The 25,406-nt window shown below is 39.3% G+C and overlaps 3 protein-coding genes across 3 annotated transcripts in view; 2 read left to right on the top strand and 1 right to left on the bottom strand.

The window, feature by feature from the left end:
• Positions 1-109: 109 nt before the first annotated feature.
• Positions 110-8,263, bottom strand: usp44 (ubiquitin specific peptidase 44). Its single transcript, XM_079399910.1, has 7 exons — positions 8,171-8,263; positions 6,122-6,383; positions 3,923-5,191; positions 2,505-2,700; positions 1,912-2,020; positions 1,621-1,826; positions 110-1,451 (listed from the first exon to the last, which is right to left on the bottom strand). The coding sequence occupies exons 2-7, from the start codon at positions 6,296-6,298 to the stop codon at positions 1,321-1,323; spliced, it is 2,088 nt and encodes a 695-aa protein (XP_079256036.1). The 5' UTR covers positions 6,299-6,383; positions 8,171-8,263; the 3' UTR covers positions 110-1,320.
• A 1,716-nt stretch (positions 8,264-9,979) lies between these two features.
• depdc4 (DEP domain containing 4) lies at positions 9,980-16,663 on the top strand. The gene is made up of 9 exons (XM_079399105.1): positions 9,980-10,059; positions 10,990-11,395; positions 11,472-11,623; positions 12,664-12,856; positions 12,945-13,171; positions 13,264-13,406; positions 14,323-14,448; positions 14,533-14,611; positions 14,690-16,663. The coding sequence occupies exons 1-9, from the start codon at positions 9,984-9,986 to the stop codon at positions 14,887-14,889; spliced, it is 1,602 nt and encodes a 533-aa protein (XP_079255231.1). The 5' UTR covers positions 9,980-9,983; the 3' UTR covers positions 14,890-16,663.
• A 206-nt stretch (positions 16,664-16,869) lies between these two features.
• The window catches only part of scyl2 (SCY1 like pseudokinase 2), a 29,466-nt gene continuing 20,929 nt past the window's right edge, over positions 16,870-25,406 (top strand). Inside the window, exon 1 of the mRNA XM_079399781.1 lies at positions 16,870-17,004. The gene's annotated coding sequence lies outside the window, so the exon portion shown is untranslated. The remainder of the gene's footprint in view (positions 17,005-25,406) is intronic.

The raw sequence follows: 25,406 nt of genomic DNA, 5'->3' as shown, positions 1-25,406 counted from the left end.
AACATTGTATTGCTGTAATTACATAGGAATGGTTTTGTGAGTTTTATGAAATTAGTACAAAGCAGCCATTTAGGTTTATGAACTATTTGTGCATTGAATAAGACAATTACATAAGAATGATTTTATTAATTTATGCCTTGTACTCATTTACACATTTTACATATGGCACGATGCAGCTGTACAGTAGTTTTACTCATTATATGCTGCAATTTGCGCAAGAACGTTTTTAGGTTTTGTGAACAAATTACGCATTTGATACATTTTAGTATAATGCAACACTTTACACCAGTTTTAGATTTTATGAATGATTTACACGTGACAATCATGAAAGAATGGTTTAGAAAGAATTTGCATTCCGCTCATGTTTTATGAATAAATTTTGTTTTCAATAGTTTAAAAGAATGATAAAATATCAAGAGACATGCACATTTCATAGAAACTTAATTTTACCAAATTTTCATGACAATCTTTAAAACAGTAAAGAAAACAGGTGACAAGTTGTTTAGAAAAATGCAAAAATATTCTCCTTTTATTGAGGTAAATTTCTCTTTGAATTGAGGTAACAACTTGCATAGTTTTACATCTATACCTGCTCGAAAGCGGAGGAGGAAAATGGGTTTTGAACAACAAACAAGATGTGGAAACGTCGTAAGATCTTTGAGCAAGTGAGTCGCACAAACATCCAACAAATTGTACGGACTACAGAGAGCAGTCTTTAACGCCACACACAGACAAGGGGAGAATAAAACAGCACCCATTGTCTTTTGCTGGTGAAAAAGTCTTTTACATTTTCCTGTAAAATGGAAAAAAGAAATCTCTACCCAAATACCAGGTATAAAACTACATTCTGAGAAAGTGACAGAAAAATTCCTGAATCGAGTCTTGTTTAAAAGTCTCAACATCTTTAAACTGATTTGACTTGGCAGGGCACTTTAAAAAAATGGTCGAAGATATTAAAACACCTGTGATATGAAGAGAAAAAACATCTGTTTCTTACACCTTCTTTCATACTGACGCTACAAACATTTCAGGCTCGGTACACATTCACAACTCGACTTTGGTTTGTGATACATACAGACACTGATGAGAGTGGCATTAATGCTGCCGACTTGGACCAATTTCACTCCCTTCGTTCACGCACACAAACGAACGCTGAATGCCTCCTACCGAAATCTGTCAGTTGTAAAACTGTAAGGCATAAGTGTGCGTGACAAAAACATACTCTCCACATTTGCTGTACACTAGAAAAAGGAGCTAACCGTCTTAAAACTATATTAACAGAATGTACAAAACTGTGGTTCATGGGGTACTCAGAAGGGGTCAGAGGTCACTGGCTTTGCTTTTGTCCTGAGAGTTTCTCTGTGTGTAGAAGAGAATGTAGGCCTGGGCCTTACACACTTCCTCCACAGCACACACACTCAGTTTGGAGTCGTTACAGTGCACCCAAAACCCTAAAAAGAAAAAGGATAAGTTGGGTTACCATAGTTACGATACTCGTGCCCTATATTGGTATCCTTGCCCAAATCCTGCAAAAGTACCTTTTTTTCTAATAACATATCTACTGCATTCAAAACAGATTGACAGACTAGGAAGTAGCAGATGAAAAGAATAATGTTTTACCTCCTTCTGTATTATAACAAAAGGCAGTGTAGTGGCCAGAGCCAAATCCCTTCCCATGATGCATGACGACAGCAGAGAGTTGGTAGAGGAAGTGTTGAGGGTGGGGTAAGTTACTGGAGTCTTTGCAGCAGTAGGGTTCCATGTTCAGCTCCTGCCCAAACTGAACGTGAACGCCAATCTTTTCCCTGTGGTGTCGCCCAGACCACCTAAACATACACTCGTACGCATTAACATCTGACTGATAACAGCAAGCTCACTGAGAAAGTAGTTCATGTTTATGTAAACGTGTACCTGAAGCGTTTGAGGTGCAGCCTGAGAACATGAGGCAGTTTGTGGACCATTAGCTGTTTTTGAGCTTCAGTCAAGACCACCTGCTTTGAACAGAATCGCCGTCGTTTGCCTTAAAAAGACAGCAAAACAAAAACTGCATTAAAGCCTTTTTAATGAATGGGATTGACTCCTCGGGAGGAGCTTTAAACCTTTGAGGTGAAACTTAAAAGTAAGGTGTGTTCTTCTGATACGGTAGTACTTTCTTTTAAACCAGTTTAATGTTTAGACGATTATAAGGTAGCCATTAAAGTGTTGATATCCTGAAGAGTGTAAACACTGATGCTTTCAAAATATTGCTCGCTCTGTTTGAGCAGCTCAACAACTACTTCAGGCTTGGCCGTTGATGTGAGTTGAGGCGTTATCTGTTTGACTGGCCAATCAAAAGACGGGAACTCTGTGGTAACTGTGTAACAATCCCCTTTACTGGTCACTACTGGTGCAGAAATAACACACTTCATCTTTGAGTGCCATGATATCCCCTTCAAATTGCAAGCCATTTACTACACCAAAGGTTTCCTTAAAGTGGCATTGCATGTTAAGTGTTTCCAACTCACTGTTGCAGTGGTCGCAAGCATAAATTGCTCCCTCCAAAGCCTCGGTTTCTGTAAACTTAGCCAGCATCTCTGTCAACCCACACGGAACCTGTGCAGCATCCTTACTGTTGCTGTGGTAACGTTCCGGGAATTCCAAAGAAAGATCCCAGAAGGGCTCTATTGTGTTTGAGCGATGATCACATGCTAAACACCTCACCTAACAGAAAAGAGAAAAATACCTTTAACAAAAGTATCTGATTATGTGAAAAAGTGATTAAGGACACTGTACTCAAGTACGTGAAAGAAAATTAAATCAAACTGAAGCATCTGAAATTTGTCAGAATGCAAGCACATGTGGCTTTCTCAATGTTGGTACAAAGGCACTGTAGTACCCACTACAGCACCCCTTGTGGCAACACTGAGAATGCAACATCCAGTGTACATTGTGTTCTGCTATCAATATTTTTTTAGCCCTGTCCCAAATACCACCCTAATCCCTTGCTGTCCTTAATTGCACATAGGACTTTTGGGTTGTCGTCATCCATGTGCACTTTTTGCCAGGTATGTACTAACATGGGCTCCACAAAATTGCACATCAATGACCTATAGCAGTTTCACAGAGAGGCGCTTCTGAGCACCCTTCTGAAAACTAGAAATGTCAAATGGGACACCCTACGGCAGGGGTGTCAAACTCAGTTCCTGGAGGGCCGCAACCCTGCAGAGTTTAGCTCCAAACCTGCACCAACACACAAACCATTCCTGCGTCCCAATGTGCATACTATCCCCATCAATCTACCCTAAATAAATAGTATTGAAAATGACTAATATCACAGAAAACTTAGGATGGATAGCATGCACATTGAGACGCAACCCATGCATTTTTCAAATAAGCCAGAAGGATTAGCTGGATCAGGTGTATTTAATTAGGGTTGGAGCTAAACTCTGCAGAGCTGTGGCTCTCCAGGAATTGAGTGATACCCCTGCCCTACGGTAAGGGTGAGCAATGGAGGGTCACCGTCCTGAAGAGTTTAGCTCCAACCCCAAATAAAACACCTGAACTTTCAGGCAGGTGTACTGGAACACGTTGGAGCTGAACTCTGCAGAACTTTGGCCCTTCAGAAGCAAAAGTGGACACCCTGCCCTACAGTCTTGTGGATTTCACAAGTATACCATTTGGGACGGGGTCTTTCAGGTGAACTATTGACAAGCGGGAATAACAGATTGATGGTAACGCTGACATTTGAATGTAACTCTTATCACTCCCTTGAACACGGAGGTTTGTTACCACAGCAATGCAAGAACATATGTAAAGTATGAACAACAAGACTACACACTTGCAATCCATTGGCCATGTCTGTGTACTTTTCGTAGAGTTTGTTGCTGGCCTAATGTTAACATGTTAATCAGCTTATGTCATTTTGTGTGCGTGCAAACTCTACCTGACTGAGAAGCTGGCCATGAAAGATGGTGTTGACCACGCTGAGCACCTGTTTGATAAGCAGTCTCTGATTGGCCGGAACAGTGGCAGGTGTCAGCGTTCTGGTCCGTTCCAGCTCATGCTGTACTTTATCTAAGAGTTCGCAAAGAAATTCCTGCGCGTCCTGCTGTGCATAACCCCGGAACGCCGGGATCAGCTGCCACACGGAGTGCAACATTGCAAACGGAGACACCAGAGCCCACTTGCCTGACCACATCACCTGAAACAGTGTGTGTAACTCGTGACAAAGCGAGATGTGTTTGGAGCTGGGCTCCTTAGGTTGTATGAGCTCCATGTTGCGCGAACGGGAGGCCCCTCCGCTGAGCCCTGATACCTGGTTGGAGCCTTTTTGCTGAGGCACGCGCTGAGTAGAGAGTCCTAACTTGCGGCTGACTGCAGAGGCTAGCAGCTCCAGTGCTTGGTTCAGATCCAGCCTCAAAAAGCACTCCCGGAATACATGCAAGTGACTCAGAACCTGCAATATCGAGTTCATGTAGCAAGTATTGCCAAGGTTGCGCAAACCAGTCACTCCTGGAGTTACGGTAGGTCGCCGCTTGATAGGCGAATCACCTGTTTTAGCAGGTTGGGCCCGAGGCCGTTTGGCCTTGGGTTGAGGACGGGGCCTCTGCTGAGGCGTTCTCTCTCTAGGAGTTCGTGAAGTAGGGGTGGAGACGCGAGCAGGAGCAGACCTACGCCTCACAGATTTGGTGCTTTTGGTTGACACTGCCGTGGTTTCCGTAGATGCTGCCTTTAGGCTCTGCCGACGAATGCGATGGCTCTTCCTCGGAGGTGCGCTTTCCAGCTCCTCCTTGAGCTGCCGTTTGAGTTGCCGCCTTCTTTCCCGTGCCTCCCGCTTCCTCTCCTCCTCTTCCTCCTGTTGCCGCTCCTCCTCCAATCGCTTCTTCCCCCGTTCCGTTTGTACAAACCACAAGCGGAACACACGGCCAATCAGGGCACGGCGGCGGTGCCACAGCGCCGTGAACATGCGGTCTTCGTCACGCAACTGCAGCTCCTGTGTGCTGGTCGAAAGCTGGTCTCCTGCGGCCGAGGATGAGCGCAAGGTGCGGCCACTGCGCGTGGTGACTTCATAGCACTGGCTCTTAATGGCACTTAGCGTGCTACGCAGCAGCTTCAAGTCACCCGTCGCATTATCATTCAGCACGTAGTCATCGCATAAGTAGCAGTATACATACAATTCATTCACCTCCAGGGCCAAAGGGTGGTGTTGCTCCTATAGACAAATAAACTTCAATATGAATAGAACATCAAAGAAACAGTCTTATAAAATCAGACAAAATCTAACAACAGGTTTACCATTTTTTATAGATAGTAACGTTTATATCTACATTTACGTTTAATCATTTAGCAGACGCTTTTATCCAAAGCGACTTACAAATGAGATCAAAAAAGCAATCAAAACATCAAAAGAGCAACAATATATACGTGTTGTAACAAGTCCCAGTTAGTCTAACGCAGCACACAGTGAGTTTTTCTTTTATAATAAAAAAATAATAATAAGCAGAATCTAAAATAGATAGAGCTAGTGTTAGAGGGCCAAGTTATTATTGTCATTTTTTTCATAATAATTAAAAAGAAAACAAGTAGACAGAATAGAAAAAAATTAAGAATGCTAGAGTTATTTTTTAAATAAACAAATAAAAAGAAAACAAATAGATAGAATAGAAATAGAATAGAGAGTTCCAGTGTTAGAGGGTCAAGTGTACAAGAGATGTGTCTTTATATCTAAAGGTTAAGTGCGTAATTTCAAGATCAAATGATGAATTACTTATTAACGAATTTCTTTACTAGTTGATGCTGCATATTAAGCTGAGACAGGAGCAAGCATTTTAACATGAAAAAAAAAAAAAACATATTTTCTCACTATTTGGTGAATCTCATAAGAACAGCACCCAATTTTTTGAGATGGTCCTCACTGCAAAACACAAGATCCAGGGGGCAAGGTTGGATCCAGATCCAACTCCTCCCACCTTACATATACCTAAACCTACCCATCTTCACCCCTTAGATGTGGATCCAACCCCGCCCCCTGGATCTTTTTTCAGCAGTGAGGGGCTACTGAAATTTTTGCATAAATTGTATGTATTAAATGACTTGAAACACTATATCAATTACTTGTATGCAAGTCGTCATTTAATCATACCTTAAAGTGCTGAAGCGCATGTTCTTCTATGTAGCGTCCACACGCTACATGCGAACAGCTGAGACATGCCCACACCGACTCGGTGGTGTTGCAGTCCACACAGTGCCATTTCTGCGGGTTCAGGATCGAGTGGTCCCGCGCGAGCCTTAAGCGACCCACGTGCTTACACCTGTCCATCACAGTTAGTCACTGCCCTCTTCACATCACCATGGTGACGGCAGCCAGCAGTGAAACCAGCTCCTCCCAAGGCATGATGGTTAATCTGCAGAAAACAAAAAAATTAATCAGATGAAAATAGTGCTTTTTTGTGTAGAAGTAGGCCTATCCTTCATTTTTGACATTATTTCTAGTCATAAATATTTCAGACAACAAGTTCAGAATTTTAGGGTTCAGTAAGACTTTTTTTCTTTTTAAAGTAATGATTTGTAGATTGTTAAAGACATTTCTAATTGCTGTTCTTTTGAACTTTCTATTCAACAATCATCAAAGAACGTACTGCCGTTTTCGCATGCAAATCAGTACAATAGAATGATTTCTGAAGGATCGTGTGACACTGAAGACTGGTGTAACGATGCTGAAAATGTTTTTATTAAATAAATGCCTTAATGAACATGAGACTTGTTTCAAAAAACATTAGAAAATCTTACTGTCCACAAACTTTTGAACGGTGGTGTATGCGCCAGTGTTTACAGTGTCTTCGGTGTTTTGTGAAACAGTGATCCCGTATCAAATGAACCCTGAGATACACACAGTGTACATGAGGTTATATTAAGACAGCAGTTTAACAGAGCCATCATAAAACTATTGCGCAAGAACACGGTTGAACCGATACTACAGGAGGAAGAATCTGTTCCCGCCAACTCACACACAAAGAGTGATCAAATAGAAACTAACAATTTCTCCAAAACAGTAATACCATGGTAAATTGAAGGACGCATGATACTGAGTGATCTCGATACTCCAAGGTAATTTAAAGTATATCATGGTATGTCATGTCCAAAAAAACCTGTTTTACATTGAAATAAACCACAATATTTAATAACTACCACAATTAATGTTGTGTACCACGATATTTATTTACACAGTAGTACTAACTATACTACCTTTGATAATACCTTAGTATGCATGCACTATATCTATCTATCTATCTATCTATCTATATATATACACACACACACACACAACCAAATAGCCAACTAGAATTACTGTAGTTTTCTGATATATAACACAACACTGAATCATCACCATATTCAAATAACATGGTCTAAACATATGTACCACAGTATTTACATGACACGCCAGGTTTTTAGACATGTACCATGGTGCTGTGTCTACCTAACTCGACAATATCATGGTGCTTTAAAGAATAATCTAAACTAAGGCATCAAAGCCTGTAAACATTAGCTTAGCATGCAAACAACCCGGCTTAAGCAAATAGATGTCCCTTATTTGGCTTCACGGACGCCTGATTATCTGTGTCACTACCAAAATAACCCCGCTTTCTCTGGGCCCCACGTGCGTTTAACAAAAACAAACTAGTAACGTTAGCCATCCTAGAAATACACCTTTGTTGACATTATCTTGTTTAGCGGGTTAAGCATGAGTATAGCGCATTGCTTTTGTAAGTGGCTTTGTAAAAGTTATTATCGCACAGCCAGTGCTTGTCTTAATTTGAATTCTGGTCTGGGATTGTAATTAAACGAGGATGGACAACCATACAGCTCTCATTAACTAGTTAAAACTATCAGTTTGACTTTGAAGGTGTTTAGGCGCGCGAATGATGCTAGGCGCTAACCACCTCCTTCATCTAACTTACCTATGAGCTAACCAGGTTAGAGCAGCTCAGCTAGTTTAGTGTCTCTAAGCAGCCAGTTAGAGAGTAAAGTTAAGCAGCACACGGGATGCTAGTGCGCTAATGCTAAAATCACACAGCAGTGAAGTGAGGCTGAGGTGCTGGGCGATTGAGATACACTGATTGTGTTTTATTTCCGCCGCTAGTGTGAACGCGATATGATCGGAGCTGTTTGAGATCGGTGATATTCTACTAACCTGATTTTTCGTCAAGCACTGGTTACTTCTGTGGCACAAGCGCGAGCGCCATCTTGTCTGCACTTGTCGCGTGGAGTGTCCCTCCGTGACGTCACGCCTGAGAGTCACTTTAACACGCCTCGCATTTAATGTCTTAAAATAAACCTCAAGATTTGATAAGAGACGCTCGGTAGCAAAACACGTGAATGCTGTGAACCAGTTTAAACTGTGCTAATAGTGACTAATGTTTACGTGTCCATCTCTTGTGTGGAAACGAGCATGCATTAAAATTATAATACATTTCCAATTATAATGGGAATGATACACATAAGTACTTTTTGTAAAATGAGCTAACTTCTACTCCGCATATGTCAATATAAGAGCAGATTATAAATGCATAATGTGACTCCACATGAAAAAATACTATTACTATAGTAAAGTGTATTATACTGTATATATTATTGTATTTACAACACTTTGTTAATGAATGCTACAGCATACTAGTATTAACTACAGTGAACTGATAAACTGTAATCAATACTGTAGTGTATTGTAGTATAGTTTAATATACCCTAAACTTAGTAGCCTATTGGGTAAAGTCATTTGTTTTTGTTACTATAGTTGTTATATCACCTACAGAATTACCACAACAAATTAAATCAAGTACTTTACTATAGTATGGTTCAAAAACACTATAGTATTTACTATAAATTACTATAGTATTTTTTCATGTGGGGCCTGGACCACAAAACCAGTCATTAGGGTCATTTTTTGAAATAGAGATAATAAATAAGCTTTCCATAACTTGAAGACATTGTGGCAGAAATGTAAGTAATACGGCTGGGCTACTACTACTGTTGAAAGATTATTAAAACTTTATTTTTTAAGGAATATAATCACACAATATTTCTTCCATTTTTTTAATTTGACTAGAAAATCCTGCTTAAAAAAACAAAACAATAGAAACCATCACAGAAATTCCAATGGTTCCCATTAAAACGCCATTATGAACCATTAGCTTTTTCCAGTAAAGTCCAATAGGTAGCTGAATTTGTAAAAAAAAAAAAAAAAAACTGACCAAAAAAGGTCTAGCAAAAATCCAATTATTTATTAGTCATATGCAAAAGTGAAAAAGTGACAAAAGTGCAAAATGTATTAAAAACAGACCAGAGAGCAGGATTTAACATCCCCCCAATATCCGTCACATACCAGTAGACACCATTATAGTTTCCATTAAAACCAATACAATTCCCATCTTAACCATTAAATCCATTACATTTTCTATTGTGTTTTTCAGCAGGACAATATTTGGCCGAGATACAACTATGTGAAAATCTGGAATCTGAGGGTGAAAAAAAAAGAAAAAAGAAAATAAATCAAAATATTGAGAAAATCGCACTTAATAAAGTTGTTAGCAATGCATATTACTAATCAAGTTTTGATATATTTACGGTTGGAAATGTACAAAATATCTTAAAGGAACATGATCTTTATTTAATATCCTAATGATTTTTGGCTGAAAATAAAAATCGATAATTTTGACCCATATGTATTGTTTGGTTATTGCTACAAATATACCTGTGCTACTTTTGAAGTTAGCATGTGAATTATTAATTTATTCACATTTAAATGTAATAATATAATTACTAAATTGAATACGTGTAATATTCTTAGACTTGGGCGTTATTATATTATTTTTCCACTTTCTTGGTAAATTATAACTGCGTTAGACGAGTACAAGCGGGAGGGGTAATGAAAGCACAGGCTTCATTTAAACAACGCGCCAAATCATTTGCATCACAGGCTGAGCGAGGACGCCATTTCCGGTTCCGCGATGGCGGTGGATTTGACTCCGCGGTTCAGAAGACTGACCAGTCAAAGCTGTTTTAGAGACAATAAACAGCTGTCAGGTACAAACACACGATTTATAAGATCCGCGGTTGTTTATATACAGTTTATTTTGTTAGCTAACTGTATGCTTCCACTAGTTTAATAACGAGCTAGTTACCCCAAATGAATCAAGATCCTTATCAGGATATTCAGCTGAGCTAAACAGCGTTTATTATGTTTTATTTGTGTGTGTGGTCCTTCAATATATCGGATTAAATTACAAGTTTTAAACCCTTTTGTGCTTCTGGTGAAATAGTTCCTGTGGTGGTGACATTACGAGTTAAATATTTATTGGTAATCATATTATTGGTACAAATATTTAGCAAAATACAGTGTAGTCTGAAATATCTACATTAGGAATATACTTTATAACACTACCTATATTCCAGCTCGGTTTTAATGGAGTCTGTGTTTGGAGACTTGAATTAGCATAAACCTTGAAGAATATTGGATACATTTGTATTCATAATAAAGTATAAAATATATAAAGCATATCTTATACAATTGTTAATGGGAAAATTTCCCATCCATAAAAAGTGAGAAACTTTAGAGTTTTACTTTAGGGTTTACTGTAATTTTTTTTTACATACGTATATAGATTAGATATATATGTGTATATACCTAATCTTAAGTATTGTACTGCACTCTGGCACTGACTGGTTTATAATATTTTTGTTTAAATTGAATATTTCTGAATCCTGATTAACGTTGTAAAAATGCGAAAAACAAAAAGGTCTTTTACTTCATAAAAAAAGAATAAAGAAAAGGGACGTCGAAGATTTTTCAGCAAATTTGCAGCAGTGTTAATAATTTAGAAGCCTGAGAAATGATTGTATGTAGTATGATGGTATTTAAAAGTTACAGCGATATATCAGATGATGGTACCGTGGTGTTTTGGTAGTTTTTGTTAGTGTTTGATGACTTTCTCATTTTGTCCTGATGCCTCTCAGGTTTCTCTGGGCCCTTCAGGGCCACTCAGCTGTGGCAGAACATCATAGAGGCTCTGCGGACGCAGGTGGAGCTCCGACCCCGCAGACAGCACCTGCGCGTCCATCACGACTGCTTCACCGGCTCTGATGCGGTGGACGTGGTTCTGAGCCTCCTCATGCAGAACATCTACTTCTGCTCCAGCGAAGTGTCCCGTCTCAAAGCCGCCAGGCTCTGCCAGGCCTTAATGGAGTCTAGAGTATTCGAACCAATCGGGATAAAGCTCTTCAGACGAGAAAAAGAAATGACCTTTGAGGACTCCAGCTGCAGCCTCTACCGCTTCCTGGACGGATCAACCAAAAAGACATACAGTGGCAGTGAGAACCAGACTCCAGACAAACAAACTGGAAAGAGGAGGACCACTTCGAGGTAATTACATTAGTTTCACTGTCACATCCAAAAGTTTATTTTGCAGAACTTAAGGTTGTATGTTGTATCTTTGTAGGTTTGGAGAAATACAGACCATCTGCAACCCTTTGGTTCTTGGATCATCAGATAGAAGAGTGGAGAGACTACTGAAGAATATAAACCTGCACCCATCTGTGCCATCTGATTTAAATCGTGCTGCAATTTCCAACAGCTTCCTGTCAAAAAAAGGTGAAACCACACTTAATATATATTTTTATTAAGCATAATTTATTTTTTAATGTTACATCACATGGCAACACAATAGCTGGTTTTGTTCTGATGTAGTCTCTTGCGGTTTAATAGAGTCGGATTTGGTCTCTGACGTCTTAATGGGTCTGATGAGGTATAGATTTAGTTTGATGTGGTGTAATGGGTTATGAAGGGGTCTGATTTGGTCTCTAATGACCTCTAAATGGGTCTAAAGATGTTTAAATGGAGTCTGATGTGTTTTTAAATCCATTGTGAAGGGGTTCTGAGGTAGACTATTGTGGTCTAATAGAGTCTAATTTGGTCTCTGTGTTGGCTGAAATGGGTTTAAATTGAGTCTGGAGTGGTTTCTTGAAGGTCTGATGTAGTGTAATGTTCTAAAGGGGTCTAATGTGGTTTGTTGGGGTTCTGATGTAGTCTGATTTGAATCTGAATTTGGTCTGTAATGAGGTCTAATTGGGTCTGAAGAGGTTTAAATTGAGTCTGACTCTGAAGGGTTTTTTTGGTGGTTGTTTTTTTGAAGGCTTAATTAATTGTAAATTATTGTAATTGATTAATTGTCAGTCGCTTTGGATAAAAGCGTCTGCTAAATGAAGAAATGTAAATAGGGTCTGATGTGGTTTCTTGGGGTTCTGATGTAGACTATTGTGGTATAATGTAGTCTGATTTGGTTTTATATTATATTGTTTATTGTTTGTAAGGGAACTGTAGAAGTTTTTTTTTTTTTTTTTTTTAAACTTAAATATTTTTAATTAAAAGAAATTCATAAAAAAAAATCAAAATATAACACTTTTTTTTTTTTTTTTTTTAAACTTAAATATTTTTAATTAAAAGAAATTCATAAAAAAAAATCAAAATATAACACTTTTTTTTTTTTTTTTTTTTTTTTTTTTAGTATTTTTGTTCTATTTTGTTCCAAGTTTTAGTCATTGACAAATGATTAGACAACAGTAAAGAAGGATGCAAGACCATACCTTTGTGAACAGTCTTTACTATTTCGTCTCTTCTTGTCTCTGTCTCAGTGGTACGGGACGTTTGGAAGCAGCAGGCCTTACTTCAGTTGTTACAGGTGGTTGAGGTCTCTATGCTAGACTGTATTCTGACCTCACCTGCCAAACCGGAGCCCCTGCGCCCATCTCTACGCCACCACAGTGACCTGGTCATCTCCAACACCTGCGTAGATCGTGAAGTGTCAGAAAGTCTCAACCTACCTGAGTCAGTTCACAGCACTCAATAAATACCACCACATTTAGATTCATCGTCTCTAATTGACCTCACCTCTGTTTCATTTCTCTCTTTGAAGGTTGGACTCTTGGCTGACAGCAGCGGTGGATTGTCTTGATCTGTTCCCAGATCAGTTAATCGTGGTTGCCAGTGAACAGCTGATTCAGCATAATGGAGCATCTGGGAAGGAGAAGCATAAGAGACTGCTGTTCGACACTATCGGCAAGTATTACAACAGCCCCGAGAGACCTCCACTGCTGTCAGGCCGCTACACGGACATCCAGACTGGAATCCTACATCTTTTGGGTAAATGTACAGCATAGTGGGTTTTTGGGAAGCTGAAGGTGCTGGTGGCTATTTGTTCTTTAGAATGATCTTATATGTGTGGCCTTCATTAGATTGTGGGAGAGGTGAGGATGCCCTGAGAGCAGCTCAGCTCTGTCTGCAACTGCTGGAGTCCACAAGCAGAGACGAGTTACGCAGACTGTTGGGTTTTCTTGCAGCCGCTGCAGATAATGAAGCTTTCAGACTGCACAAGCAGGTGAACGTATATTTTATGTATTGGCATAAAAAGGTATTTTATGTATTGGCATAAAAAAGATAAAGATAAATATAGTTCTCTGATCAATTTGTCCTCTAATCAATTTATGATTTGTCTATAAATGTGTATATTTACACTTTTGGGGTTCATATAAAAAAAAAAAAAAAGTGAATTATTAGGAATTTATCCTTAAATATTTTTTAGAAGACAATTATTTTTTTAATTAATAAAAATTAATGCATTATTATTAATTGTGCAATACACAATTATGTATTAATAATTATATATCATTATACATTCCTGTAAAAAAGTCTATTTTGCTTACCAAAGTTACATTTATTTTATTAAAAATAAAATGCAGTGGAAACTGTTGTATTGTGAGATATTGTTACACTTTAAAATATTTCTACTTTTCATTTTCTAAATGTATTTTAAAATGTAATTTATTCCTGTGAGGGGAAAATCATTTCTCCGGTCATCAGTGTCACATGATCCTTCAGAAATCATTCCAGTATGCTGATTTAATGCTTAAAAACATAATTCGTATCATAAGTGTTAAAAACAGTTGTGCTGCTTAATATTTTAGTGGAAGCCATAAATACGTTTTTTTTTAGGATTCTTTGATAAATGCACCATTCAAAAGAACAGCAATTAATTCAAAATGGAATGTTCAAAGCAAGCCTTTTCTGTCACTTTTCATCAATTTGATGCATCCTTGCTGAATAAGAGTGTAGTTTGTTTAAAAAAGAAATTAGTAAATGTTTATACTAACTGTAAATGTCATTCACAGCCTACATTTTTATTTAATATGTAGTTGTTTTTTTTTTTTATATATATATATATATGGTTGAATTCTGGAAAAATGTGTAAATAAATGATGTACTTGAATAGGCTCTTTACATTTGTGTTAAAACAGACTGAGAACCGGGCTTTGGTTAGCAAGACGTTTGTGAAGGCTGTGATCCCGAGTAAAGAAATGACTCGTGTCCAGTGTGAGCAACTGCTGCTGTTCCTCATGGATAATCACACACAACTCTTTAAGGTACGACCTTTTTACTTATACATTTTCTCTTAAAATTCTGTGCAAATCACAGAACGTTTAATCATTTATCTTTCCTATATCTAGACACCATTACCATTGATTGAGGCTGTGAGGAAGACACTACAAACTGTGCAGCAAGGGAGGGATCTAGATAATGTAGCGCGTAAGTTCGCTTCCAATCTCACTATAAAACTGATCTCAGCGTTGATTTTATTTAACATTTCCGTTTTTGGCTTTGCAGTGTTCACATTCTGCCAGCAGGTGTCGCTCCAGCAGTATGAGGATAACAAAGATAAAGCCACTCTTGATAGTTTGAAGCAGTTAATGCACCATATCGCTCACAGTGACGGCCTCTCCGTCAAACAGAAGAGACGACTGGCCAAACAGTTCCAGAAACATCACCCAGGAATCTTCCTCCAGCACTTCTTTTCTTCAGTCTAGAAACTCTGGATAAAAATAGTCTGTTAGTCTGTAAATTTTTTTATTAATCTGGGTTATAGAAGTACACCAGGTAGAGATGTTTGTTAAAGGGATAGTTCACCTAAAAATGAAAAGTCTGTCATTAATTACTCGCCCTCATGTCGTTCCAAACCTGTAAGAAATTTGTTCATCTTCAGAACACAAATTAAGATATTTTTGGATGAATTCCAGGAGTTTCTGTGCGTTGATTAAGTAAGGTCTATGGAGGGTCAGAGAGCTCTCGGAATTCATCAAAAATATCTTCATTTGTTTTCCGAAGATGAACGAGGTCTTACGTGTTTGGAACGACATGAGGGAATTTTCAATTTTGGGTGAACTAGGCGTTTAAACTTTTATTTTTACTAGTTGAAAGCATTTTGACAGTGGCTTCATCAGTTATAGGACAGTGAGAATGCCCCCACATTCCACCTAATATAGCAATCCAGAGATTAGAGATTAATTACAAGCTTACAGGGCTGGGTTTGTAGACGGATGACTTCATTTGCAAATAGACTCTGATTTGTACAAGCTTTAGAAGCAGGATCGTTATTACAAATATTAATATAATGAAGAAACTGCTAATCACTACTGTACACTACATAAATGTCATCAGGTGAGTGAATATGCTGTTTTCATGAGCTTTGAAAAGGCAGCATCATCTTGAACATCTCGGTGTAGAACTACTTGAATTGTGTGACATGCTCAGGTTTTTAAAAGCTATTAGAAATAGTTTTAGCTGCACTTGAAATTGAGAAATAGATAACTATGCCTTAAAGGTAGAGATTTGAATTATGCTCTTTTTAGGTGAAAGAATCACTTATTTTCTTGTTTTGCAATGACTGTGAGCACAGATGTTTTAAATTAATATTGACCTCATATTACTGTGCTCTGCATAAGTTTCAACTTCTGATTTTTAAGTGGATTTGTATTGAAAAATGTAGCCTAGTATGGTGTTACTATGTATGTTTGATGCATAATTATTCAGAAAGACAAAGGGAAGTTTAATTGCTCAAATAATTTTAACTCCTAAAATAATGATCATGACTAGGGTTGGGAATCGTTTGAATTTGATCAATTCCAATTTTGATTCTGCTTATCGATCAATTTCCAGTTTCGATTCCAATGTGGTGAAAAAAAATGATTCAAACATTTAGATATCAAACAGATTTATTCTGTCTCTTTTTTTGCAAAACTTTTAATTGCTGCTGAATACCATGAACATAAATCAGCCGGCTATATACAAACTGGGCTCCATTAAGAGCTGTTTGTGTGCACAATAGTGCTGCATGATTCTAGATTAATTGAGACTTTTTTTTTTATGGATAGTGTGGTTGTCTCACAATTAAAAAAAATAAAAATTAGGCAACTAAACACAATCTCATGGAATTTTTGAATGTAGTGATTGAAAGATTTACTCGTTTCATTACTGGTTGAATCAGTGTTTTTGAATGAATCTTTTAAATGAATGCTTAAAAGACAAATACAGCCCCTTTTCGCCACCTAAGAAAAAAAAATAAGGAATTGAATTTTTAATTTGACAAGAAGTATCCGATTCTGAAATTTCCAACCCTAATCATAAATGCACTGGATTAATTGTGGTGTTACATATTAATGGTATTTATTAATAAGTAATTGAACAGAAAGTGAACTGCATACTGGTACTGATTATTACTTACAAATTACTGTAATTGCATAAGATAGATTTTTTTAGTTGCACTTTAATTTTCTGATATTTTAAACTCATTAAAATGCATTCAAAACACATTCGGACTCTTAATTTATAAAAAAACAAAACAAAATTATATTCCAGAAATATACAAAGTGATCAAGTTTTAATGATATCCAGTGGGTATTCGAATATTATTATTAAGACACGGTATTAGGGTCCCAAAATGAAATCAAATAAACATCAGCAAAAGAGAGTGAATATTTAGAAATCAGGACTTTTCTCGTGTCTTCTTCAGTGGCTGAAGCGTGGAGTGTCTCAGGTGTTTTGATCAAGTGTTATGGAGGCTGTTAGCCGCCGCTGACGGTTTAGTTACTGTCTAAATCCTGCTTTTATCACTCAATCTCACTGTCAGCTCCTCTAGTGTAAAGGTAAGACTGAAGTCTCCGTGTTTCTGAGCTGGATATTTATTCTGAAACTCTGTTCGGCGGTTATTGATCATTTCTGTGTAGTGACGCTTCACTCCATTAGCTTTAGCCTGTTAGCTCAGCTTATGTCGTGCTCTAGTATAGATTTGCTCTGTGAAGGTAATAATATGTCTCCGTTTCAGTTAATTTCTCATAGATAGTTGATGCATAAATAACACTTTGAGGTTTTGTTGCCTTGAGAAACACAAGTCATATTTACATTGATAGTTAAACGTCTCTGGCTGTGTTTCCAAACCTACTGACAGCATTTTAGGAATCATGTATAATTCAAGCTGCATTTTCTTATTTGGTATTATATATGAGATGTGTATATATATGTGAGAGGAGTCTTGTTAACTTGTTTCACTGAATCTCAATCTGTCAGGTGCTCATTCATAAAATATTTTAAACAAGTCACACCCGTCCTTGTCTGATTTCCGTCTGACAAACAACAATAATATTAATATTCATAATAATTCAGTCTTTTATGATGTCCTGATTTCTTATCATTTAATGGTTTAATAACTTAATTTATGATTAAATGTGGTAATTCTGTAGTAGTAGCCTAATTTCTTCTGTTAGTGGTATTTTAGTATAATTGATTTACTGTTATAGTTTTGTTTTTTATTTTTAATTTACCATTTTTAAATTATTTTGTCACTTATTGATTGAGAACTAAAACTTACTAATGACTTTTTATGGTTTTGATTTTAGTTAAATATCATAATCTAATAGTACTATTAATAGTAATTACAATGTATTATGCATAATTGCAAGCCATTTAATACTAACCTTACCTTGGAATAAGTACGTTATTAATTGATATTACTCTGTATATTAATTCATGTAATTAGACTATAACAAAGACATCTGAAAGTGTAATCATTGTGTTTATAGCTTATTTCTTTTTTTCTATTATTATTATGCTTTCAAAGTTGTAATCGTTTGTTTGTGTTTTTTTTAGTTTTTTAAAGGTTTTTTGTTTGTTCTTGTTTAGTTTAACACCATGGTTAGCGATTATTATTAAGTGGTTAATAAGTAAATAATAATAGATGCTGATTTATTAGTATTAGTATTTATTTATTGGTATTCTGCATTATTACAAGTTGGCCAGGGTTAATTTTTATGGTACTAATCTATTTTGCGTCTGTGTGAGTGTCTGTTTTCTGCTTAAAATCCAGCCAACTAAATCCAGAGCCAAATTAAATTGTGGAAGTGTAACGAGTTATAGTGAATACAATTTGAATGTAGCACATTGTTTTTCACTAAAATCCTTTTTATTGTCTTACAGGTTTATTTGTTATTGTATTATTGATTTATTTCTGTTTTCCTTCGAGCAATATTGGTCGATTCTGCTGTTCAATGTTTAGAGACTTTTATTTTGAAAATTTCTGCTGGCGCCCTATTGACGCCATTTTCAAGTGAGTGCGCGCTTCTCATCAGTTCGCATTGTATATGCTGGTGAGAGGTAAGCTGTTGTCAGAGCTCTTAATTTTATGAGTCAATTAGGGTTGCAAAGTGAATAAATCGACTAAATATTCTATTGTAAATACTACTGAGACTATATGCTGTGTTCTGTTATAAGTTTTATGCGCGAGTGGATTAAGAATGTTAAGTTATATCATGTGGGCCGGATGATATGATATTGGCATGGTTTTGAGTCATTAATTAGCTAATAAATATTATATCATACAGGATTGTCTTTATGGAATGCCCCTGAGAGAGAGATATGAACTTTATTCATGTTAATCCACAGGTATTTCACTTTTCTTCTATATTCATGTTAATACTATAAGGGTTCAGTGTTAACGGTGTTTTTCTCAATTGTTACACTCAATTGTTAAAATGTGTTCGCATTGTATATGCTGGTGAGAGGATTGTCTTTATGGAATGCCCCTGAGAGAGAGATATGAACTTTATTCATGTTAATCCACAGACGGAGTGAAGTCAATGCTGGGCGTGGCTGTCAATAAATCCTCTTTTGGTGAACACAAGTGAAAGTGTCCTGAGCCTTCTTACACACAACGCAGATGATAGTAGCAGCGGTCAGCAAAGGACCGGTTACATTGGTGCCGTGACCCGGATGAAGATTTGCTTCACGATCTACGTCAGTTGGGTCACCGAGGGATGCTGCTTTGAGGTTCACGGTTTTGTGAGTGAAGAACTGTGGGAGAAAAAAAAAAAAAACTGAGATTTTTCATATCGACTGGTGCATTTCCTCATTAAGTGATTATTATTCTCAGACTGATTTTTTTTCTAATCTGAGTTTATTCTATTCGGACACTTATCTTCTGTTGGATCTATTTTGTGTATGAAACTGAGCATGGCATTTAGTTTAAACGGAGATGAATTTGATGAAACAATGACTGGGTTGGGGTTTGGTAGGGGGAGAATTCTTGGTGAAACTCCAGTTGCTCCAATTGAAAGGGAGAGTAGAGTGAACAGAATGCCTCATGTGTTGTGCTCCACACGTGTAACTGATAATGTTCCCAATCCAACAGCTGACACCTTGCCCTTAGCTGTTCCAGACATAAATGATCCCAACTGGCAAGGGTTGATAGCACATATCGCTCAACAAGTTGGTCAGACAATGTTAATATCTCAAAGGGAAGCTAGTTATGGGGAAGGAAAGCATAGAGGTGCACAAGCACAGGAGATAGATACCACTAAGACATTTTCAGACATACCTTCACTTAACTTGACTGGAGTGAGATTGGTCATGCAGTCAGACGCAAAAGAGCCCCCAGTCTACCGTGGTGATTCGTCGGACAAGCTTGGCGTGCATGAATGGGAGGAGCTGATGGACACCTATCTGCGAAAGAGAGGAATACCATTAGCAGAGCAACATCAAGAGATTTTAAGTAGATTGTTGGGTAAAGCTAAAGATGTCGTCAGGGTTACTCTTCGCTGTAATTCAGCTTTAAACCCAGTTGAGAACCCAAAGGTTATCATGGACATTCTGAAACAACATTTTAGTGATGTCAATTACTCATGTATGCCCTTGGCTGACTTCTATGGTACTGTTCCATTAACAGGAGAAGGTCCTGTTGAGTACTGGATACGGTTGAATAAAGCAGTGGATCTTGCGGAAGAAGCATTAAAGAGACTTGGAAGACGAATGGAGGATCCGTGTCAAGAAGCGGCTATGATGTTCGTGAAGTATTGCCCTGACTCCACTCTAGCTTCAGTGTTCCGTTTCAAAGCTCCAGAAAAATGGACTGCACAGGAGATACAAGAACAGCTTGACAGGTACCAAACAGAGTTGAAAGAGCAGATATCGACAAAGTCGAAGCGTCATTCTATTTCAAGACATGTCATTGCTCATGCTCAGACATCACACGAGGTTGATGAAGTGGATGTTGGCTCTCCAATAGAGCCACGTGAGTGTAATCCAATCAGTACTGCACACACTATAGATAGTGATGACAATTGTATGAGAACTTTGATTAATCTTCTTGATCGTGCACTGTCTCAAAATGTCCAAAGGCCGTCTCACCAGCCCAAAGGCAAGCTCTGTAGAGTATGCAGATCTCCAGATCACTCCACTGTAGCGCATTGTCGGCGAGAACATCTGTGCTTTGAGTGCTTTCAACCTGGGCATAGTAAGAGAGACTGTGACAGGTCGAGACCTGGTCCGGCACCATTCAGGGACTCTTCAGGTTTAAACTAGATGGCTCACGTTTGGAAGGGGGATGCGTGGGCACAAGCGAAGAACCCCTAGAGAGTGTTGATCTCCATCACTTTTATGAAAATGCATGTGCACAGGCTCCCACTGGAACCAAAGTGATAGCACAAAATGTCCAGGCAGTTGAGGCATTTGATGAATTGTTCTATGCGCCAGTCAGTGTAAATAATTTGTTTTCAATGAAGGGAATGCTTGATACAGGGTCCATGGCCTGCACCTTTAGTGACAAAGCAGAAAAGAGGATGTTAAATGAGGATGTATTGCCTCCTCCCACACCTCTTCATCACGAAGTCATTCTAGTAGGGTGCGGGGGTAAAGTTACAAGGCCGAAGTGTATGTATGAGGTTGAATTGAAAATTTATGGAGAGAGCTGTCTAGTGCCGATTCTCGTTGTACCCGGCCAGCAGGATGATCTAATCATTGGCACAAATGTGATCAAATACCTCGCACATCGCATGAAAGGGGACAGTGATTATTGGAGACTCGTTTCTAATCAGACAGTGGAGCCGATGGCAGGATGTGAGCAGTTCCTTGATGTTATGGCCAACACGTGTCGGTGGAAGGGCTCAGAGTTGCCAGACAAGGTGGGAACCATCAAGTTACAGCAGTCTGTCACCCTCTTAGCAAGGCAGGAGTACCTTGTCTGGGGAAAGTTGCCAAAAAATGTCCCCATGTCACCAGGAAGCACAGTTGTAGTGGAACCAACGACTTCAAGGTCTGTGTCACGAGATATCATGATCGGGCGAGTTGTTACGCCATTATGGGGTGATCGCTGGGTTCCTGTAAAAGTCACCAACGTCTCTGACAAGCCAATCACTCTCAAGAGAAATCGTAAATTGGCAGACGTATCGCCATGTGTCGCCGTGGAGGATTTCGAACTTTTCCAGGGACTGAGTCGAGCTGAGATGTTTGGGAAGGAGAGTCAGTGCTTACCTAATCCATCCTCTGATTTCAGACAGCGACTGGAAACTGTCGGTCTTGCTGATCTTGACATGCAAACGTGTTCTGTCAGCCATGAGACAAAAGAGAAGTTAGTCCAATTACTGGAGAGATACAACGATGTGTTTTCCAAGCATGCTTTGGACTGTGGAGAAGTAAGGGGCTTCGTTCACCGCATTCGACTAATGGATGAGCGTCCATTCAGACTCCCTTATCGTAGAGTGCCACCTGCACACTACCAAAAATTGCGCCAGGTTCTGTCCCAAATGGAAGAACAAGGGATAATTAGGAAGTCTGTAAGTGAATATGCTTCTCCGTTAGTGCTAGTGTGGAAGAAGGATGGCAGTCTGAGGATATGCACAGATTTTAGATGGTTAAATGCAAGAACGATAAAGGATGCACATCCACTTCCACACCAGTCTGACTGCTTAGCTGCTCTGGGCGGAAACACACTTTTTAGCACCATGGACCTGACATCAGGATTTTATAACATACCCATGGCCGAGGAGGACAAGAAGTATACTGCGTTCACGACTCCTGTAGGGCTGCACGAGTATAATAGGATGCCGCAAGGGCTATGCAACAGCCCAGCCTCCTTTATGCGGATGATGGTAAGCATCTTTGGAGACTTGAACTTCAGCAGCTTGTTATGTTATCTCGACGATCTTCTGGTGTTCGCTCCAAGTGAGCAAGAGGCATTGGAAAGGCTGGAGATCGTGTTTAGTCGTTTGAGGCAGTACAACCTTAAGTTGAGCCCTAAAAAATGTCATCTATTGAGAACCTCTGTAAAGTTCCTAGGTCACATCATAGACAGGGATGGAGTTTCTGTAGATCCTGCTAAAGTTGAGGTAATCTCAAAGCTCTCCAAATTTGATCTGATGGAAGATGACAGATGTACTCCATCAGTTCAAAGAATTAAATCAGTCCTTGGTATGATCCTTTATTACCAACATTTCATTCCTGGATGTTCTTCTTTGGCAAAGCCACTCTTTGCTCTCACGGCTGGGCAGAGGAGGAAGAGAGGAATTAAGGGAGATATTAAAGCAGGAACTTATAGGAAGCTCAAACCCATGGATTGGACGAAGGAATGCGATCATGCATTATTTAGTCTCAAGGAGAGTCTGCTACAAAGTGTGGTTCTGGCACATCCTGACTTCACTCGACCTCTGATTCTTGCAATCGACGCTTCATTGGACGGTTTGGGAGCTGTATTATCTCAGGTGCCTGCAGGCGAAGAGCGAGCTCGTCCAATTGCATTCGCGAGCAAGACTCTGAGCAAATCACAGAGGAACTATCCAGTTCATAAGCTCGAGTTTCTGGCACTTAAATGGAGCGTATGCGAGAAATTTAGTCATTGGTTGAAAGGCCAAACATTTACTGTCTGGACAGACAACAATCCGCTCACGTACGTGATGTCCAAGGCAAAACTCGACGCTTGTGAGCAACGTTGGGTGTCCAAACTGGCAGCTTACACTTTTGAGCTGAAGCATATAGCAGGGACGAAAAACATAGTGGCGGATGCTCTGAGTAGAGACCCTTTTGTCAAGACTGTGAGCAGCAGGCTTATGAGAGAGCGCTATCGTGATTTGCTTGTGGAGGCTGAAGAGGTTGATGGAGATGGAGTTCGGGACGCTTTTCGTCAAGGAGCTCAGAACTTACAGATCTGCCCTCAGTCCTGTCTTGCCTCTCCCTTTGACAGCACCATTGTCAAAGCCTGCTTAAGTTTACATGATCAGTGGGAAGAAACATCAAAAGCAAGAGCTGTGCAATTAATTCAGTCTTATCAAGATCTAGTACCAGCTGGTGCTGATACCCTTCCTACGATCGCTGCAGATGAAATTCGCGAAATGCAAGAGGCGGATTCAGGCATTTCAAGAGTGACCTTCTTCATGAACTTAAAGCGTCAACCATCAAGGCGAGAAAAGGCCAACATGAGTTCCAGGACCCTAACTCTCTTCAAACAATGGGACAAACTTAAGATTAAGGATGGAATACTGTACCGAGTAACACAGGACCCACACAGTAAACAAAAGCGCTATCAGCTGGTCTTACCCTCTAGCCTCAAGGGTCAAGCTTTAAAGGGTGTGCATGATTTAGTGGGTCATCAAGGGCAAGCAAGAACCATTCATCTAGCCCGCCAACGGTTCTTCTGGCCGGGAATGGGGAAAGATGTTTGTGAATACATCAAGTGCTGTCAAAGATGCATCCTAGCTAAGGCTCCAGAACCATCTGCACGAGCCCCACTTGAAAGTATTAAGACCTCTATGCCCATGGAGCTGGTATGTCTGGATTTCTGGACTGCGGAGGATGGGAAGAAACGCTCTGTGGACGTGCTTGTTGTGACAGACCATTTCACAAAGTTGGCTCACGCCTTCCCTTGTGCGAATCAGTCGGCAAGACAAGTTGCAAGGAAGCTGTGGGACCGTGTATTCTGTGTGTACGGATTCCCGAGTCGCATCCACACTGATCAGGGAGCCAACTTCGAAAGCGCAATTCTAGCAGAGTTGTTAAAACTATCAGGAGTTGCTAAGTCTCACACCACCGCTTACCACCCCATGGGAAACGGAGGAGTAGAGAGGTTTAATCGAACTTTAGGTAGTATGCTCCGAACCTTGCCTCTGAAAGAGAAGCACAAATGGCCAGAGCAAATACAAACGTTGACCTTTGCCTACAATGCCACAGTCCATGAAACGACAGGATACGCCCCGTTTCAGCTTATGTTTGGTCGTGTACCAAGATTGCCGGTGGATGTTATGTTCAGACAGGTGCTGCATGACCCTGTAGTTGTTGATCATGGTACTTACCTGAAGTCGTTGATGTCGTACCTCCATGAAGCGGCTGAGATCGCGCAGCGACATTCTGAAAAAGAGCAGAGGAAACAAGCAAAGGGTTACAACAAGAAAGTCAGAGGGACATGTCTGGATATTGGGGATCGTGTGCTAGTAGCGAATAAAGGAGAAAGAGGAAAGAGGAAACTAGCAGATAAATGGGACCCTGTAGTGTACACCATAGTGGACAGGAACCTGCAGACACATACTTACAAACTCAAGGATGAGAAGGGAAAGGTGAGGATAGTGCACAGGAATTTGATGTTGGACATTAGTTTCCTACCTGTTGAGTCGTCTGATGAGGAGGGATGCATCCTGCTTTCTGCGGGAGAGTCAGAGGATGAGACACATAGTGCCAGGAGTGAGTTTGGCGTCGAAGACTTCGATCCATCGGACCTGGAGGAAAGAGTCCATGAGTCTGAAAGACCTGTAGTCAATGAATCTGAAAGTCATCTAGTCCAGACCTTTGACATTGAGGAAACCATGAGCACAGACCATTACAGTTCGGATGAAAGGAAGTCCAGTGATCAGTCACAGTCTGAAGAGGGTAGTGACAGAAATCTTCCTCAGAGTGGAGATGAATCCAATTTGACTTCTATTGACATTAATCCTGACTGTGACACAGATACACAAGTTCAGACTGACATTCAACCTGACACTGACACCCAAGTTCCAGCTCCTGATGTTCAGGGTGTTAGGACAAGGGCAGGTAGAGTTGTTAAGAAAGTGAACAGATTAATTGAGTCAATGGTTCAGAAGCCCTTTAACCTGCAAGGTGTAGGAAATCATTTGAAAAAGAGATCTGGGTCATTTCTTTCTCTGTTTTAAGGAGTATTCTGATGTATTTTGTTTTATGTGATGAAGAGACATATTGACTCCAAACAAGAGATATAAGGGGCAGATCATATTATGGT

Source organism: Barbus barbus (assembly GCF_936440315.1).
Source record: "Barbus barbus genome assembly, chromosome: 39".
NCBI classification, from domain to species: domain Eukaryota; kingdom Metazoa; phylum Chordata; class Actinopteri; order Cypriniformes; family Cyprinidae; genus Barbus; species Barbus barbus.
Note: the sequence above shows the minus strand (reverse complement) of the source record. Positions and strands in the feature narration are given on the sequence as shown.

Coding starts and splice junctions, on each gene's coding strand:
- usp44 (XM_079399910.1), bottom strand. CDS start 6,298: ATGGACAGGTGTAAGCACGTGGGTCGCTTAAGGCTCGCGCGGGACCAC. Junction 1,827..1,911: donor CTGCACCTCAAACGCTTCAG/GTACACGTTTAC, acceptor GTGTATGTTTAG/GTGGTCTGGGCGACACCACA. Junction 1,452..1,620: donor TTGTTATAATACAGAAGGAG/GTAAAACATTAT, acceptor TTTTCTTTTTAG/GGTTTTGGGTGCACTGTAAC.
- depdc4 (XM_079399105.1), top strand. CDS start 9,984: ATGGCGGTGGATTTGACTCCGCGGTTCAGAAGACTGACCAGTCAAAGC. Junction 10,060..10,989: donor AGACAATAAACAGCTGTCAG/GTACAAACACAC, acceptor GATGCCTCTCAG/GTTTCTCTGGGCCCTTCAGG. Junction 12,857..12,944: donor GAAAGTCTCAACCTACCTGA/GTCAGTTCACAG, acceptor CTCTCTTTGAAG/GTTGGACTCTTGGCTGACAG.